Consider the following 18,499-nt stretch of genomic DNA (forward strand, 5'->3'; position numbering starts at 1 on the left):
ATTTCTCTTAATGGATTTTCAGCTGATGACTCTAATCCCGATGAGAATTATGGAGCTGTTTCATTGAATGATGTTTTAGTTGAGCTTAGCCTGCTAAATATCCCTGGCTGGGGATCTGGGGATGATGCCTGGCCTGGTTCACGTTGGGCTGCAGCTGCAGGCAGGGCAGGTGACACAGGGACTGCCACACAGAGCCAGAGGGACAGCTGGGAGGGACAGCATCTGGGGGATACAGCCTCAAACATCCGTGGAAATCTCCTTTATTAGAGGGAGAAATGAATCATAGAAAAATGGGGAATATCCTGGGGCAGGAGAGACCCACAGGGACCATTGATCCAGCTGCTGGCCCTGCACAGACTCCCCAAAATCCCACCCTGGGCATCCCTGAGAGCGCTGTCCAAACTCTCCTGGGAAGGGTTGGGAATGTTCCCATTCCCTGGGGAGCCTGGGCAGGGCCCAGCAGCCTCTGGATGGGACACAAGGAGCAGCAGTCCCAAAAGGCAGGATGGGGTTACAGATCCAGCCTTTGCCTACCATGGGACCAGAAACCAGGACCACCTCTGGCCTGCTGAGAGGAGCCCAAGACAGGTTCTAGCAGAGCCTTCCTTTTGGCATGAGGATGGATTTTTGGGAATGCTTGCTCTTTCCTAAGCTGCTGGTTGGTGTTGAGCTGCCCACAGGCATTGCTCCTGAGCTCTATGATTTATAAAACAGTGCAGTAACACAGTTTAACTTCAAAAAGATCCTCCTGGGTGCATTTCTGAAAGTGCTGTTGCCTTGTTTTACTTCTTCAGGGAATACAAACAGCAAAGCTTTTCAGGTTTCGTGCCTGTTTGGGTTTTTCACACAGAGTTGCAGATTTTGTGAGAGCTGTTACACAAAACTGAAGGTTTGTGTTTGCTCCCTCCTGGCTCAGCTCAGCATCACCTCACAGCAGCTGGGACTCCACACTGGATTTGTAGGATGGAGGTGCCATAAGGAGGCTTCTGTGTGGCTTTCCTCCAGCACAGGGATTTGGGGGAATCCAGAAAGAGGGAGAACAAATGAAAAAACTCTGTCAATTCTTAAATCCTAATGTTTGAAAGAGGGAAAGGTCAGGTGAAGATAAATGGAAAAAATTCCTGGTTGTGAGTGTGGGGAGGTGCCCAGAGCAGCTGTGACTGCCCCTGGATCCCTGGCAGTGTCCCAGGCCAGGCTGGACAGGGCTGGGAGCAGCCTGGGGTGGTGGAAGGTGTCCCTGCCATGGCAGGGGGTTGATGATCTTTAGGGTCTCTCCATCCCAAACCATCCTGGAATTCCATGTTTCCATGTGCTTCCCTTTGAGTCCAATGTCTCAGTGCACACCTGGTCCTCCAGGGGCTCTCTGGAATGAGAGCTGTGACAAATAAATAAATAAATAAATAAATAAATAAATAAATAAATAAATAATCCTGGGGAGCCAGCACAGGCAGTGGCCAAACGAGACTCCTCAGCCTGGAAGAGGGAACGTGGGGAGGGAGGAGGTTGTGGTTGTGTCTGAAAAGTCATCAATGGCAGGGGGGTTGTGAACAAGAGGAGACAGCTCTGGTTTTCCAGGATAGGAATATGGGTCAGCAAATTAAAATAACAGCAGCAGCTGGAAGCAAACCATGCTGGGTGACTGCTGAGAGATTTCAGCAAAGCTGTAAAACAGCTTCTGCCAGGAATTTGGGAACTGTGAGATTTTAGCTTTTAATTTTTTTTACCAGGAGGGTGATGAGATAGAGGAGCAGAAGCTCCCAGCTGTGGAATCTCCATTGCTGGAGATGCTCAGAGTAAGACTGAACACCCCTGAGCAGTCAGGTGTAGCTGGAGGGGGGGACTGGGGTAAATGACCTCCCCTCAGCCCCTCCAGCCTGCCTGGTCCTGTTACTCCATGGCTGCCTGTGCCCAGGAGCTGTTGGGCAGGCAGGTGCTTCCAGACTGCACTTCACAGAGATGGTTTTTCCAGGAGTGGGTGGGATGGGTTTTTTCCTCCTTCTGGTTAGGAATTCTATTTATAGTTACCCAGAATCAGGATTTGGCTTCAGGAAACCCTTGGAGGAGTTGTGGGCATGGTGGGCACCCCCCCTGCAGCTGGGACAGGAGTCACTTAGGCTGGACTGGACTGGACTGGTTTAACCCTGGCCCAGAGCTTTGTGCAAGCAGAGGGGGCTGTTCCAGGCCCATCCAGGTGTGTCCCTCCCATGGATGGAGACTTTGGAATCTCTTTGGGCTCCTCCAGCCTGTGACTGCTCAGTGTCCCCATGTCACCTGAGGGTGTCCCTGCAGCTGGACTGCTGAGGCCACGGGGATCCAGGATGGTTTGGGTCGGAAGGGGCCTTAAAGCTCATCCCATCCCACCCCTGCCATGGCAGGGACACCTTCCACTGGCCCAGGGTGCTCCAAGCCCTGTCCAGCCTGGCCTTGGGCACTGCCAGGGATCCAGGGGCAGCCACAGCTGCTCTGGGCACCCTCTGCTAGAGCTTCATCAGTGATAGGAATGATTTATTGATAGGAGTCGTGATAGGAGTCGTGATAGGAATCATTTCTTGGTAGGAATCATTTCTTGCAGTGCTGCTCTAGGAAACTGTTGGGACAGCCCAAGAATTCTGATTTTCACCATTAGGAACAGGAGTGGTGGGGACAGGGGACGGGGATGGAGGCACTGCCAGCACACTGCCATCAGTGTGGAGAGAAACTGCTGCTGGCAGGGCTGTGCCCAGGAGGGATCCATGGAGGATGGCAGATGGGAATGTCCTTCCCTGTCTCCTTGAAGCCCCTTTCCCTCGGGAGAGCTTCCCTGGTGCTGCTGACTCAGCCGGAGCCGGGGCAGCCAGCTCGGGGCACAGCAGCTCCAACCAAATGCCTTTCAAATATCTTCCAGGGGCTTCGGCTCTGCCTGGGGCAGCAAGCAAACTGAAAAGTCTCCTAAATAATTCTTGCAGCCTAATGAACAAATTTGATTAAGGTTTGGCAGCTTTTCCTAATATTCCCTTTAACTAGGAAATGGTCCCAGTTCTCTGCTCTGAGAACAGCCTCGTAATTAAACCATGAATGAGAGCAAATGTCCTGATGAGCACAGGACTAATGAATATTAAACCCCAAACCTCTCCTTCTGTAATCCCTGGGGGATGGGGCAGGGTTGTGCATCCTGGAATGTCAGTCTGTGCAAGATGGAGCCTGAGTTATGGCCCCTCAGGTAGAGAAGGTCTCTACCCAGTTTCCCTGAATTAAAAAAAAAAAAAAAAAAAAAAAAAAAAAAAAAAAAATTATAATTATAATTATAATGAATGGTTGAGTTTGGAGGGAACTTAAAGCCCATCCAGTGCCACCCCTGCCATGGCAGGGACACTTCCACTGTTCCAGGCTGCTCCCAGCCCTGTCCAGCCTGGCCTGGGACGCTGCCAGGGATCCAGGAGCAGCCACAGCTGCTCTGGGAATTCCATTCCAGGGCCTCTCCACCCTCCCAGGGAACAATTCCCAATATCCCATCCATCCCTGCCCTGTGGCAGTGGGAAGCCATTCCTTGTGTCCTGTCCTGTTTTTTACTCACCTTCTATTAAGCAGCATGAAATAACATGAAATTCATGTTGTCACTGGTTCAGAAATGTGGATGCTTCTGGAGTTCAGATCCTGACCCTCTTGGGTGTTACAGGATTTGCGGAGCACTCCCTGATCCTGGGAATTTTGTCAGTGGTGCTGCAACCCCTCATTAGCCAGAGGTTTAATGTTGGTGCTGAATTAGCTGAAATAATTAATGACAGCAGCTTTTACCTGCTGGAAGTCACCTTGATGTGGGGGATATTTGAGACTGGTAGGATTCCAAATGAAGCAGTTCTGGGAGCAGAGAGAAGGGAATGGGCAGGAGTTGTTTTTCAGGAGAGGGAACTGCTGACAACTGCTGCTGCTGGCATTGCTGTGGATGGAACTGACAGGTGAAACCAGGAGAAGAGAAAGGATTATTGAAATGCAGGGGAGGAATCAGGAGCCAATAGAGATCAGGTGCAATAAAAACAGGTTTTCCAGGTGAACAGACACAATTCCTAAGGATTTTGCATTAAAGCAGGTGTTCAGCCTCTACATTTTGCTGATTTTCCTTCACAACCCTCTTACGTGCCCAGGATGCTCAGCCCAGTGCTGCAAAACTGGAAGGCCAGATGGGTAGGAAGGGGTTAAACCAATTCAGGGGGGAAAAAGGCTTATCCTGAGCTTACCCTGGAGTCAGAACATAAAAACAACAACCCATACTCTGGTGGGAGGGAGGCACGGGGTGATTTTATTTTCCTGGCTTGTAGCAGGGCTGAGCCATCCTCTGAGACACTCCTGTCAAGTCTGACAAGCAGGAAACCAGGGAACAGAAACTGCAATTTCCAAAAGATGTGGAGAACAGGCTGTTTACTGCTGGAATCCTTACCCTGGCCTTGTCACAATCTGTTCAGGGTTATAAAAAGCAGCGTCCAACACGGATAAGGCTGGATTTGAATCCCCAGATGACAGGGGAGATGCTGCAGGAATTTGTGCTGGGCTCTTGGCACAGGATCCTGGCAGGATCCAGCCCAGGGCAGGGTGGTTGTGCAGCTGCATCCTGGGGAAGGAGGGCTTGGGAGGGATTTGGAGGGAAGCTGCTGCTTGCTTGTCCCCTGGTGCTGAGCAGCACCAAGGGCTGCTGTGGGATTTCAGGGATTTGGGGAGAAAACTTGGGGAAACTGCTCCTAAATGAATGATTTGCTGGGTTGGAGGGCAGTGCTGGTGCTCCTGGGGCTGCTTTGGGTTCTGGCTTTCCAGAGGACACAAGGAGGGGTGCTGCTCTCCTGCCCCTCAGGGAACAGCCTGGGTGTGTTCCCTGTCCCCAGCCAGTGTCACAGCCTGGGGGACAAAAGGAACAATCACAGGGAAAACTGGCACTTCTTGGAACTGGCCTTGAGCTCTGTGCTGTAACACAGCTCCAGCGAGGGGTCAGTGTCTGCCAGAACGGGATCTCCATGTTCCTGCTCTCGTGGGAGTCTTGGAGTGGTTTGGATGGAAAGAGGCATTGAGGACTGTCCCACCCCATCCCATCCCATCCCATCCCACCCCATCCCATCCCATCCCATCCCATCCCATCCCATCCCATCCCATCCCATCCCATCCCATCCCATCCCCATTCCCATCCCATCCCATCCCATCCCATCCCATCCCATCCCATCCCATCCCATCCCATCCCATCCCATCCCACCCCTGCCATGGCAGGGACACCTTCCCCTATCCCAGGTGCTCCAAACCCCAGTGTCCAACCTGGCCTTGGACACTGCCAGGGACCCAGGGGCAGCCCACCCTGCTGCTCTGGGCATCCTGTGCCAGGGCCTGCCCTCCCTGCCAGGGAAGAATTCCCTCTTAATAAACAATCTAAATGTACCCTCCTTCAGCCAAAGCCATTCCCTGTGTCCTGTCCCTCCATGCCTTGTCCCCAGTCCCTCTCCAGCTCTCCTGGAGCCCCTCCAGGCCCTGCCAGGGGCTCTGAGCTCTCCCTGGAGCCTTCTTCTCTCCAGGGGAACATTCCCAGCTCTTCAGCCTGGCTCCAGCCCTGCAGCAGCTCCAGGTCCCTGTGCTGCTGGATCAGGGCTGGCACCTGTGACCTGTGTGGCCTTTCCTGTTGCTCCCTTTGGCTGCAGGAGCCTTCCCTGCTCACTGAGGGCTCCAGCTCTGGGTGTGGGCAGAAGAAAGGTTGAGCAGGAGCAGCTGTAACAATGGGGATAGTTGGGAACAGAGCCCCACTCCAGGATAAGTGTAAAACCTGGAAGAAGTCAGGACTTCACCATGAACATTCCAACAATTCCTTGTAACAACTTAAAAGATGAGAAGATTTGCTATTTAAAGTAAACCACAGGTTTCCTTCATCTGCTGTCTGGCTTTTCCCACTGGGATAATGTGAGAAATTGGAATCTAACAGCACCTGGATGAACCTGTCCTGTTGCAGGGAAAATCTTTCTTCCTGCAGGTATTCTGGGGTTTAGGAACTTTTCTACTAACACCAGCCTGTGCTGTGTCAGTTCTGTCTCCTGCTGCTGCTGTGTTGAATAACAGCAAACTAAAACACATATCTTTAAAAAAAGAAAAAAAGCTTAAACTCACAAATGTGCCTTCCTTCCCCCAGCCAAGGCAGAGGAGCCCAAAGCAGCCGAGGCCGTGAGTGGGAACGACATCACAGCTCCTCCCAACAAGGAGCTGCCCCCCAGCCCCGAGAAGAAGACCAAGGTAGGAGCTGTTCCCTGCTCCCATCTCTGCTTCCAGGGCTTTCATTTCCCAGCTTTTCTGCTTCCTCAGCTGTGCCAGCCCCACTTCTGTTTTCTGAGCTGCCCCTGGGAGCCCTGTCCCTGCAGCAAACCCATCCAGTTCGGAGCTGCCTGTGGCAAACTTTGATCAAAGCGTGGAAACTCCATTTCAGTGAATTCCCTGGCTGGTGCACTGATCGTAGCAGTGGTAAACACGTAGTAAACGTGTAGTAACCCCTCACAGTGTGCTCAGCCATACTCTGTGAGTTGTTTCCCGGCCGTTTCTGTGCACGCAGAGCCCCGCTCAGGCCCCTCTGGCTTTGGAGCTGTGCTCTCAGGAGCTCCCAGCACGCAGCAAAGTCCCCCCAGTGTCCCCAGCAGGGCTGGGGGGGCAGGGGCTCTGTCCCCTCGAGGCCCTGCCCGTGTGACCACGGGAGCTGATCCCAGGGGATTTGGAGCTCGCAATCCCTGCGTGCCCATAATTGGAAAGCCACGGCCCGTGGATTGCACGTAGCCCTGGATGCCAGGAGCACCCAATTACTAATCCAGCTTTACCAGCCATTCCTTCTGTTGCTTTCCATGCTGCTGAAACAAATCCTGTTGGTTTGGAATTGAATGGCAGAATCCCCCAGCCCTGGAGGCTGCTGCATTTCAGTCTTTGTTGCACTCAGAAAACAGAAAGATTATTATTATTATTATTATTATTATTATTATTATTATTATTATTATTATTATTATTATTATTATTATTATTATTATTATTATTTGTTTCCTTTAAAATATCACTTTTCTGTTGTTGCAGCTCAATGTTTTGGTTTACAATGCGCTATTTTTTGTTGTATTTCTTTGGTTTTATCCTGGATTTTGCTTTTTGGCCCATCCCTAAAGCCTGCTGCATCCTCCTCCACTGCCAAGGCGGCGGCAGCCAAGGCCAAGCCCTCGGCCAGCACCAGCCCCAAGCGGCCCAGCTCGGCCACCCCGGGCACAAACAAAAAGCCCACGAGCCCAACTGCAGCTCCTGCTCCAGGCACCAAACGCCCCGGCACCAGCAGCACCCGTCCCTCCACCCTAACTCCAAAAGAGACTAAACCAAAGGTAAGAACTGCCTGGCTCTGGGAGCACCAGGGCTCGCTGGCAGGACAGACTGCCAGCCCTCAGCCACGGGGCAGGGCAGAGTTGCTGTGCTAGGTGAGATCAGGAGTGGCATTCAGTGTGCTCAGGGATGGCATCGTGTTCCTGGCACTGAATTGTGTCATCACAGAGGAGAATTAAACCTGAGTGTAGTGCTGAGATCCTCCTGATGAGCTGCCATCAGTCAGGGATCCCAGGCTGGGCTGGGCTGTGACGAACCTTAAAGCCCATCCCATCCCATCCCATCCCATCCCATCCCATCCCATCCCATCCCATCCCATCCCATCCCATCCCCATCCCCATCCCCATTCCCATCCCCATTCCCATCCCCATCCCATCCCATCCCATCCCATTCCCATCCCATCCCATCCCATCCCATCCCATCCCATCCCATCCCATCCCATCCCCATCCCCATCCCCATTCCCATCCCCATCCCCATCCCCATCCCATCCCATCCCATCCCATCCCATCCCATCCCATCCCATCCCATCCCCATCCCATCCCATCCCATCCCATCCCATCCCATCCCATCCCATCCCATCCCATCCCATCCCATCCCATCCCCATTCCCATCCCCATCCCATCCCATCCCATCCCATCCCATCCCATCCCATCCCCATCCCCATCCCCATCCCATCCCATCCCATCCCATCCCATCCCTGCCATGGCAGGGACACCTTCCACTGCCATGGCAGGGACACCTTCCACCCTCCCAGAGTGACCCAAGCCCTGTCCAGCCTGGTCTTGGACATTCCAGGGATCCAGGGGCAGCCACTCTGGGAATTCCATCCCAGCCCCTCCCCACCCTCCCAGCCAGGAATTCTTTCTGTGTACAACTCCTAAATCAGGATAAGAACATGGGAAACCTGACTAGGAGACATTTGATATGAATATTAAAGAAAAACAAATCCACATGAACACCACTCCTTATTTCCCAACAGTGGTTATTTTGTGATGTGTGGTCACTGCAGAACTGCACAGAGAGGACTGATAACACTTAGAAAACTCTGGAGATGTGTAACTGCCCAAAAGAGAGGATTTATGGACAGTGTTACATCTTCAGATAAGCAGATAAGATATCCCCGTGGGATTCCCTAGGACTCCCCAGGAATGGGAGGTGTCCCTTGAATGATCCCTGTGTTAACTTGTGATCTGAGAGAGTAGAGGAATTCAGGTTTAAGAGGAACATCAAAACTATTTCTTCAGCTTTCACTGATGGCTGAACACCACCAGTCCTGCTGTATTAAGCTCAGATCACTACATTTGAGTGTCTTTTAGAACTAACTAAAAATAACAGAAGGCAAATGAAAGCCCAGGTGTAAAACTGCACTTTTCTCTGAGCTGGTGACTTCGGTTTGGTTCAAGTTTTTGTATCATTCTGAATCCCTTTTTGATAAAATAGTATTTATTCCCCTGCATTAATTCAGTATTTTCATACCTCAGAGATCAGGCAGTTGACAAACAAGTGCCTGACCAGGGGCAGCAGGAAAGAGGGATGAGCAGTGGACACCCAGTTCTCATGTCCTCACTGTTAAAACAAATTCCAGCTTAGGGAGCACTGCTGCTCCTGGAGGATGGGAATCTCTCCCAGGAGCATTGCTGGTGTTCTGCTGGTTCCATTTTATCCAGAAATCAAAATTTGTTTCCCAGCTGGAGAGGCCCCCCCGCGTCCAAGCTGAGCCAGGCCTGGCTGGGAGCTGCTCCTCCGCAGCGTCCGTGCTCCGTTTCCTGCCCTCCACACCACCACTCGCTTCTGCACGTCTCAATTATATTTTAATTGCATTATAACCTTTCAGCAGTGCCAGGCTTCATTAAGTGCTGAGGCATTTCAGGGATTCCTGTTCCTTTCAGCCCCTCCTGGCTCTTCCCCTGGCGCTGAGCCCGGGCTCTGCCGGGGCCGTTCCGGCCGCTCTGACGCCGCTCCCTCCCTTGCAGGTCGCGGATGCGAAGCCCGCGGAGAAGAGAACCTCCCTGTCCAAGCCTCCATCCTCCACCACCCCCAAAACTCCTTCCAGGAGCTCCTCTGCTGCTCCCCGGACCACGGCGCCGTCACCGGTGACGGCAGCGGCCGCTGCCAAAACCACGGCGCCCACTCCTCCCAAGAGGCCGACGTGTGAGTGCTCCCCCTTCCCTGGGAATGTCCATTCTTCCTGGGAACATCCATCCTCCAGCACCTGCAGCCTCCTGGCTGGGCAGGACCAGGGGCTCTGCACAGCTCCTGACACGAGGGGACAGCCGGGGGAGCAGGGACAGGAGGAGAGGGAACGGCCTCAGGCTGGGCAGGGGAGCCTCGGGTGGATATTGGGAATGTTCCTCCTGGAAAAGGCTCTCCAGCCCTGGCACAGCTGTGGAGCCTCAGGTGGATATTGGGAATGTTCCTCCTGGAAAAGGCTCTCCAGCCCTGGCACAGCTGTGGAGCCTCAGGTGGATATTGGGAATGTTCCTCCTGGAAAAGGCTCTCCAGCCCTGGCACAGCTGTGGAGCCTCAGGTGGATATTGGGAATGTTCCTCCTGGAAAAGGCTCTCCGGCCCTGGCACAGCTGTGGAGCCTCAGGTGGATATTGGGAATGTTCCTCCTGGAAAAGGCTCTCCAGCCCTGACACAGCTGTGGAGCCCTCACCTCTGGAAGTGTTCAAAAGCCACTCCATCATTGCCTGGATTCTGACAGTGGCTCAAGTGTTCTTCTCTCCAGGGCTTCCTCTTCCAAATTGCCTTCAGGGCCACCCTCCATCAGCTGTGTGTGATCCAGGGTTAATGAATTACTGGACACACTCGATTTAAGAGTGGGCATTCCATTCCTCCTGTATTTTGCCATAGGAACAGAATAAGCACTAAATAAAAGTTCAAAAAAGCAATTCTCAGAAGAGGACTTGAAACACCTGAACTGGTGTGTGAAATCCAAAAGGGTTGAGCAGAAGTGGAGCATTTTTAGTAGAGCAGGAAGAATTTGGAGCTGAAATCACATCAGCTTCATCCAAAAACAGTGTCCCACTCCTACTGCTGCTAAAGAGGGAACTTCCCATGAGTTCCACAAGAAACCTGAGCAGTGTTTTTGCTAAACTAACACTGTTCTCACTCTTTTTAATGCAGCTTGAGAGATTTAATATCAGATAAAATTATAGTTAAGTCTTCTCAAGTCTTTTCAAATGGCTGGGCCTCAGTGACAAAATTTGTCAATAAAAGTGTAAAATGACACAGAATGGTTTGAATCCCAAAGCATGGATTCCTATCCCAGCTTTCCCAAAAGAATTGTCATGTTTTAGCTGTGCTGGGATGGATTTGGCCTGATGGGCATCCCAGACTTTATGCTCTGGGGGAAAATCTAATTAACCAAGTGTAGAGAAGGTGTTGCACATTCCAAGAGCCACATATCCTCTCTGATAAACTCATTTTGTGAGTAAAACTCATTTTGTGTGGTCTTGGAGGCAAACAGGAGCCCGGGAATGCAGGATCTGTTCTAATGAGTTGGGCTCATTCCTGCTGCTCAAAGTGAGCCACAAACAAAGCAGTGTTTGCTGCTGAAAGGAGATGGAGGCAGCCATGCAGAGCTGCAGGGAGCTGTTCCAAGAGGCAGGAGGTGCAGGGCAAGGGACTGTGGCACCAGGAACGTGGTGGGACCCTGCCAGGGCACAGGCAGGGCCCTGGGGTGAGGGAGGATGAGGTCAGCTGGAGGGACCCCATGGGGAGGCTGAGAAATCTGGACCTGGACCTGGAAATGCACAGAGAAGGCAGGAATGGGAAGAGCAGGGGGTCCTGTTCTGGGTGAGGTGGAAGCAGGGGTGGGACAGAGGGTGGAAGGTGCCCTGGAGCCTCAAGGGAACCACAGCAAGCCCAGTGCTCAGAGTTGGGTTTGGTTGGTTTGGTTTGGTTTGGTTTGGTTGGGTTTTGTTAGGTTTGGTTGTGTTTGGTTGGCTTGGTTTGGTGTGGTTTGGTTGGGTTTGGTTGGGTTGGGTTGTATTTGGTTGGTTTGGTTTGGTTTGGTTTGGTTGGGTTGGGTTGGGTTGGGTTTGGTTTGGTGTGGTTTGGTTGAGTTGTGTTTGGTTTGGTGTGGTTTGGTTTGGTGTGGTTGGGTTGGGTTTGGTGTGGTTGGGTTGGTTTGGTTGGGTTGTGTTTGGTTGGTTTGGTGTGGTTTGGTTGGGTTGGGTTTGGTTGGGTTTGGTTGGGTTCGCTTTGGTGTGGTTTGGGTAAGATGTCAGTGGGAACACCTGGAGCTCTTGGGGTCACAGCTGCCATCAAGTTTCAGTCCTTGTCTCACATGAAATGTGTCTGTAAAGGCCAGGTTTGACATTATATAGTTCCATTTTTTCAGGTATTTTCAGGTCAGTCATTTTCTCTGCTAAAGGAGAGCCATGGGTTATGTGGGGCTTGATATTTTGATTTTTAATTTTATTTCTTCATTAGTTTTTGCTCCCCTCCCTGTGGAAGGGACTTTAATGTTTGTGCAAGACCGTGCTCAGCCCTTCAGATCAGGCACAGATCAAAGTCTGTCACACAGACCCTTGTCCCAGGGGCTCTGTCTGGGTTTTCAGCACCTCACGTTCATACAGATAGAAGTGTTCAGCATTTGGCTCCCCACTGACACCAGCAGACAAAACATCTCTGTATATTAATGTAACATAATATTCCTCTGCCTTTTACACAAACCTAAGGCTGTTCTGTCCATGCAGTTTCCCCAATTAAAGTTGTGGTCTCGAGGAATGAAATTAGGTTGGTTTGCCAGCACCTTGTTTGAAGTGTTTGCTATTAATTATGTATCCATCCTTTAGGCCTTATTAAATTATCCAAATGGGTTTCACCTCATTAGCTGGAACCTTATCTGGGGTGTTTAATTGAATGCTTTTAGCAAAGTCAGGGTGGAATGATCCAGACTAACTTGGCCTGTAGTTATCTGCCTCTTCCCCTTGGTCTTTTTGGTATTGATATTCCATAAAGGACCCTGACAGCTGCTGGAGTGTATCTGAAAATCTGAGACTTAATGGAAATTAAATATTAAAAAAATGAGGGTTTTCATAACTTCTAACTTGGGTCTTTTCCATTTATTATTTCATTTCAATGTTGCCTTCCTTTGGCTGTTGAAATGAGGCAGAATTTACCCAAACGTGCTCATCACTGATAGTAAAACCTCTACAATTTCACGATCAAAGAGTTCCTTAAAATAAAGTCCCATTTCTGTTTTTCAGTTTGTGGTTTTTGCTTTGATCAATTTGGTGTTTGGTTTTCTCCTGCTTGGAGAAGTGTGGCTGCATCCCTGGTTTGGAGTGTGCTCTGTGCAGTGTAATCAGGTCATGATCATTGGGCTTTGCCCAAAGGCAGCTCAGTTTGGGGATTGATTTTTGGGTTTATACAATTAAAATAGGAGCCAAAATATGTGCAATAACTCTTGTGCAAGAAAATTGGCACGGGGTAGGATTGGTCTGGCAATGAGAGCAAGGTTGGGCAAGGACAAATGTGGGGCTGCTTTTGTTCCTTTTTAAAGGAAGGAAAGGTTTTGGGGTGGCTTTTTTTGCTTGGTTGGGTTTTTTTTAAGAAATGAAGGTGAGGCAGGATTTCAATACTCCCAGTGAGTGCTGTCAGATTCAGGAAGTTAATGTGAGTTACAATGCAGCCCATCCCCAGGTGTGTGGTGTCACGGAGTGAGGATCCTTTGACAAGGATTGGTGCACGAGGGGGTTGTGGTGGCAGCGGGAGCTGCCCGGGCAGGTGCTCCCACAGAGCAGTGAATTCCTGGGCTGGTTCCAGGCTGGAGTGTGCAGGGATCTCCCCTGACCGCTGTGTTTGTCTTGGCAGCCATCAAGACGGACGCGAAGCCGGCAGATGCCAAGAAACCCCCTGCCAAGTCTCCCTCAGGTAACTGCTCACCCTCCTCCTTGCCTGGGCTCTGGGAAACAGCTGGGAAAACCCTGCAAGGCCATGGAGCCCACCCATCCCCAGCACTGACCATGTCCCCAGTGCCACCTCCACGGGTGTCACATCCCTCCAGCGATGGGGAGCCACCCTGGGCAGCTATTCCCAGAAGGAATATTCCCAGTATCCACCTGAACCTCTCCTGGCACAGCCTGAGGCTCTGTTTCCTCAGTCTGAATCCAGTCCCCTTTGTCTGGGCTGGGGTCACTAAGGGGTCCCTGTACCTCTCTGGGGACGGGGCTGCCTCAGGCTGGCTTGGGTGGGCACGGAGCACCTGGGACAGTGAGGGTGTCCCTGCCACGGCAGGGCCGGGATGAGCTGATCCCCGAGCTCCCAGCCCTGCCGGGCCGTGTGACCGGGGCGGTTCCTGCGGCTGACCCTGATCTCCCCGTCCCTCCCCGCCATCCCTCAGCCGATTCCAGCCGCCCCAAGAGCGCTCCCGGCAACGCCACCAAGAGCGGCGCCGCCACCCCTTCCACCGCGGCCTCCAGCGCGCCCGGCGCGGCCGCCAGCCGGCCCAAGCCCAAAGCCGCCGCCCCCAAAGCCGCCACGGCCTCCACGGTGTCGGCGGACGCCAAGAAAGCCCCGGGCAAGGCCGCGGGCAGCAAAGGCCCCGCGGCCCGAGCGCCGCGCCCCGCCAGCGCCGCCGCGCCCGACCTGCGCCACGTCCGCTCCAAGATCGGCTCCACCGACAACATCAAGCACCAGCCCGGCGGCGGCAAGGTGAGCCCTGCCCTGCCCTGCCCGCCCTGCCTGCTCTGGGTCTGTGCCGGGCTCTGCTGGGCTGGTGGCTGTGTCCTCACTGCTCTCTCCAGCTCCTCGCTGGGTCCTGCTTGGCAGAGCGCCGGAGCCGCCCCTGAGCCAGCCCTGCTCCAGAGCAGAACCCAGAGCTCCACTGCTGCTGCTCTCCTGCCCCAAGCCTGGCACAGAAACACCCTGTGCCTCCCTCAGTCCTGTCCATGGTCCAGCCCTTTGCCCTTGGGTGGAGGAACTGCCTGCTGAACGGTACAGGAGGTGGAGTGGTGCACTAGGATGAGGGAATTCTGGATTGCACAGCGCCTTTCCCATGCCCAACTCCTCAGGCCCACAGCTAACGTGGAATGAGTCTTTTGGGACCACCCGTGGCGGGCATGAGGAGAGGCTAGTGCTGGAAAACCATTACCAGAGAGAAAACTTGGGGCTCTCACTGCCTCCTGACACCCTTAGGTGGCACTTCCACCATTGGCATGTCCCTTGGAAAGGACAAAGGTGGGATCCACCTGCAGCCCCTGAGCACTGAACAACGTGGAGAGCCCTGCTTAGCTGTTGTGTAAGCCCAGCCCTGGCCTGGCCACGTGTGTCAGCAGCAGCCAGAGGGCTGTGCCTCCCCCCCAGTGGGACACAGATCTTTCCATTCTCTTTGCTGCAGCTCTGTGGTGCTGAATAACCGGGCCCAGAACTTTAATCTGCTGCCAAGGGAGCACGTTCCATGCTGGGAGAGCGTTAATCTGCTCTCAGGCACATTAAAGTCAAGGGCACTCCTGGCTGGGTGTTGTGTGTCCCAGACAGCATTGATGCAGCATGGATTTATCCTCAGAGGCAGCAGGCTCCTGGCTGGGCAGCAGCACAGCACAGCCCTCGTTGTGTCAGCTCAGGGGACTTTCATTTGCATTTAATTGCACTGTCCTTCATTTTCTAAGTATTTTCATAGAGCTATCAAATCCTAACAATTGCCTTGTTAAGCAAATTGTCCTTTTTGTAGTCCTGTTTACACTGAGCTGTTTTTAGAGTCTGAGAATTGTAGTATTGGGTTTTTTTGTTCACTGGTCTGTAGGTTAGTGAAATATAGGATTTATGCTGAGCCCACCCAAAAATGCAGGTCCTGCTGCACTTCCCTGCATCTAAACTAGCAAAACAATGACTATCCTGAGGTAGTTGCTGAATTTTTATGAAACCTGTAAATTTTCCTTCGATTTTCTGCTCAGCTGGACTCTCTGGGTGCACCTGCCTTTTGGTAGTTAAAACCGAAGGAGCTGTTGAGCTCCCAGGCTGAGTGCAGCGAGGCTGGGTGGGGATCAGAGCTGGGAGCTCGGGGTGTGTGTCCAGCAGAGCCCTCAGAGCCCCAGACCAGCCCTGGCTGTCTTCACCTCCCAGACCTGCACCACGTCCTCCACGTGAAGGAGCTGGCTCTGCTCTTGGGCTCCCCAGGGATTTGGTTGGAATTTTTTGGCAGGATCAGCCTCCTGGGGTTGCTTGGATCCCGAGGAAGGGTGCCAGGAGCTTTTTGAGAAGTGAGTCCTTGCTCCGTGCCCCCAGGGTGCCCACTCAGAGCCGGGCACTGCTGAGCCCTTGTGTCACCGCTCCCGGGCACGGGATGATCCTTGGCCTGGGAACTAGAGCAGGCAGGGAGTTCTCCTGGCTCTCCTCTGCAGCAGGTCTCTCGTGTTCCTGTGCTCCTGCCCGAGTTCTGCTTTTGCTGGTTGAAATCATCCCTTTGTCTCCATCCAGGGGAAGGTAGAGAAAAGGCCAGAGTCAGCCGGCGCCGCGCCCAGCTCTGAGCCCAGCGCGGGCACTAAAGTGGCTCCTAAAGTGGCAGCAAAAGAGGGGGTCCCCAAACAGCCCAATGGGAAAGTGAGTTGCTTTCACAGTTTTCTCTGGGGGAGATGAAGGAAAACGTTTCCATTTTGAGTCACTGTCCCTCCTCTCCAGCTGTCCTGCTCTCTCCTGTCAGTGGCACTGTCCTTGCACAGACACTTCCCCTTCTCTCCCCTGCACCCTGAGGTGTTCCCAGGGAAACTCCTGCAGGGAGGGACCTTCTCCACTCCTGCTGGAGAGGTTTCCAGAGCAGAGTCCTCCTCTTTCACCTCCAGGTTAATACAGGCTTAACTTGGAGTCAGAGAGTTTCCCTTAAACCAGTTCTTCACACACAGAACCAGTTTGTAACGAGGCAGAGAGGTTGAGTTCACAGCTGCTTCCTTTAAGACTGCACAATATGTTGGAATTCACAGCTTTCCTGCAATATTCCCAACCCAGTTGTACCAAAATTCTGTAACTCCAAGCCTTAGGCCATCACCACTGGATGGGTTACTCCAAAGTACAAGTAGATGGCGTGAGGTGGGAGTGCCCCAGATTAATTCCAATATTACCAGGCAAGAATGGTCAGGAATGAGCAGGATTTGTACCTCTAGGGAGTCAGTGAAGCACCCCACACTCCATGGCACAGGTATGTTCCCAGGGCTGCTGTTCCTGAGTCCAGCCTTTCTGACCTGGCTGAGGAGCTCTGGGAGCCTGCCCAGGTGAGAGTGTTGGGTGATCCCTGCTGTGCTCCAAGCCTGTCACCTTGTAGGAACCAGGACCCAGCTGGGGCCTGCTTGTGCTGTGGTAATAACTCAGCTCCAGACTAAACCTGTGTTGTAACTAACCTCTGTAAACACTGGTGTCTAACCCAGTTACTGCTGTGAGTAGAACTCACCTAAACCACTCCTCTTGCCTTAAAAATCACAGACTCACTGAGGCTGGAGAAGCCCTGTGAGATCATGGAGTCCAACCATCCCCAGCACTGCCAAACCACCACCAACCACGTTCTCACACCCTTAATCCGAGTCAGTGTGAAGGAGAAACGATTTCATTAACTTGAGACTCATCTGAGGTCATTCAGCTGAAGGTGTGACCACCTTCAAGAGCAGAATGTTTCTCAGACCCAGCTGTACTGCCCAGGGCTGTGGAGGGACATTACCCAGGGCTGGAGCCAGCCCAGGTGTGGCCATGGAGCAGCTCACAGCGTGCTGGGAGTGGTGGCTCCGAGGGCTGGCTCTCCCTGCTCTGGCCACCTGTCACTGCAAACCTCCCAGGAGCCTCCTAGGGCATGGAGAGTCCCATCCCACCTGGCTCTCCCTGCCCCAGGGGGTTTCCATGCCCTGGGCAGTTCCATCCCACCCCTCTGGGCTGGCTGTCCCTGCCCCAGCGGGTTTTCATGCCCTGGGCAGTGCCATCCCACCCCTCTGGGCTGGCTGTCCCTGCCCCAGCGGGTTTTCATGCCCTGGGCAGTGCCATCCCACCCCTCTGGGCTGGCTGTCCCTGCCCCAGCGGGTTTTCATGCCCTGGGCAGTGCCATCCCACCCCCCTGGGCTGGCTGTCCCTGCCCCAGCGGGTTTCCATGGCCTGGGCAGTGCCATCCTGTCCCTCTGGGCTGGCTGTCCCTGCCCCAGAGAGGTTTCCATGCCCTGGGCAGTGCCATCCTGTCCCTCTGGGCTGGCTGTCCCTGCCCCAGCGGGTTTCCATGCCCTGGGCAGCCCCAGCCCAGCCCCCCCAGGGCTCTGCAGGGTCCTTGGGCTGTCACTGGGCACTCCCAGCCTGGCACTAACACTGTCTGTGCAGCCTCTTGTCCCTCACTGTCTCTCACTCTCCTCCTTGGTGCCTTCCCCCAGCTCTGGGTCCAGCTGCTCAGGGTCCCTGGTGCCCCAGGAGCCCCTGGTGCCCTGCAGAATGACATCTCTAACCAGTCCTCTTCCCTTGTGTTGTCTCCGTTCTGTGACGTTCCAGGTCCAGATAGTCTCCAAAAAAGCGAACTACAGCCATGTTCAGTCCAAGTGTGGTTCCAAGGACAATATTAAGCATGTCCCTGGAGGTGGGAATGTAAGTATGGGTCTGGGCAAGCCGTGTGTCTGCTAACTGCTTCTCTCTGCTGTGGTGGGGGTGCCAGCCCCAGGAGTGCTGTGCTGCAGGCAGGAGCTGTGGCAGAGCCCAGGGCTCCTGGACACAGCTCAGCCTGGAGGATTCCTGCACGCTGTGGGGCTGCCAGGCTGAACTGTGGGGTTTGTGTCAGTGTGCAGCTACACCTGGGCTGTTCCTGCTCCCTGGGCTGGCTGTGACCAACACAGGGGTGGGGACGTGGCTGAGCCTGGGACTGAGCTCACCCCTGACATCCCTGGAGCCTGCATTCCCCAGAGCAGATCCATTATGGCCTGGCAGTGCCTGTTACTCTCCCCTGGCTCTCAGGGCCAGCTGGAGCCACACTCATTCACTCCTTGTTTCATAAAAGGTTCTTTGGAGCAGGCAAAGACTCTGGGACTTAACCTTTGAGCTGAGATTAATTTCTAAATTTAAAGGCTGCTGGTATCTCTGGCAGCAGGGCTGAGCTTATTAAAATAGAAAGTTAATCTGGTGGTGTCTGCAGCTTGGTTTGGGGTGTGGGATGCTCCAAGTGTCTGCCAGGCAAGCCAGGTTCACTGTC

At 53.3% G+C, this 18,499-nt stretch overlaps 1 protein-coding gene across 6 annotated transcripts in view; it reads left to right on the top strand.

Moving 5' to 3' along the window:
* MAP4 (microtubule associated protein 4) overlaps positions 1-18,499 on the top strand; it is a 152,002-nt gene that overhangs the window by 118,417 nt on the left and 15,086 nt on the right. For 5 of the 6 annotated variants that reach the window (XM_084213525.1, XM_084213526.1, XM_084213528.1 and 2 more), the window contains 7 exons: positions 6,134-6,234; positions 7,140-7,346; positions 9,319-9,496; positions 13,171-13,230; positions 13,700-14,010; positions 15,775-15,897; positions 17,809-17,901. In XM_084213525.1, coding sequence (XP_084069651.1) covers positions 6,134-6,234; positions 7,140-7,346; positions 9,319-9,496; positions 13,171-13,230; positions 13,700-14,010; positions 15,775-15,897; positions 17,809-17,901 — 1,073 coding nt within the window. The remainder of the gene's footprint in view (positions 1-6,133; positions 6,235-7,139; positions 7,347-9,318; positions 9,497-13,170; positions 13,231-13,699; positions 14,011-15,774; positions 15,898-17,808; positions 17,902-18,499) is intronic. The other variant, XM_084213529.1, reaches the window with a different exon arrangement.

Source organism: Fringilla coelebs, assembly GCF_963513975.1.
Source record: "Fringilla coelebs genome assembly, chromosome: 1".
In the NCBI taxonomy this organism is placed as follows: Eukaryota; Metazoa; Chordata; class Aves; order Passeriformes; family Fringillidae; genus Fringilla; species Fringilla coelebs.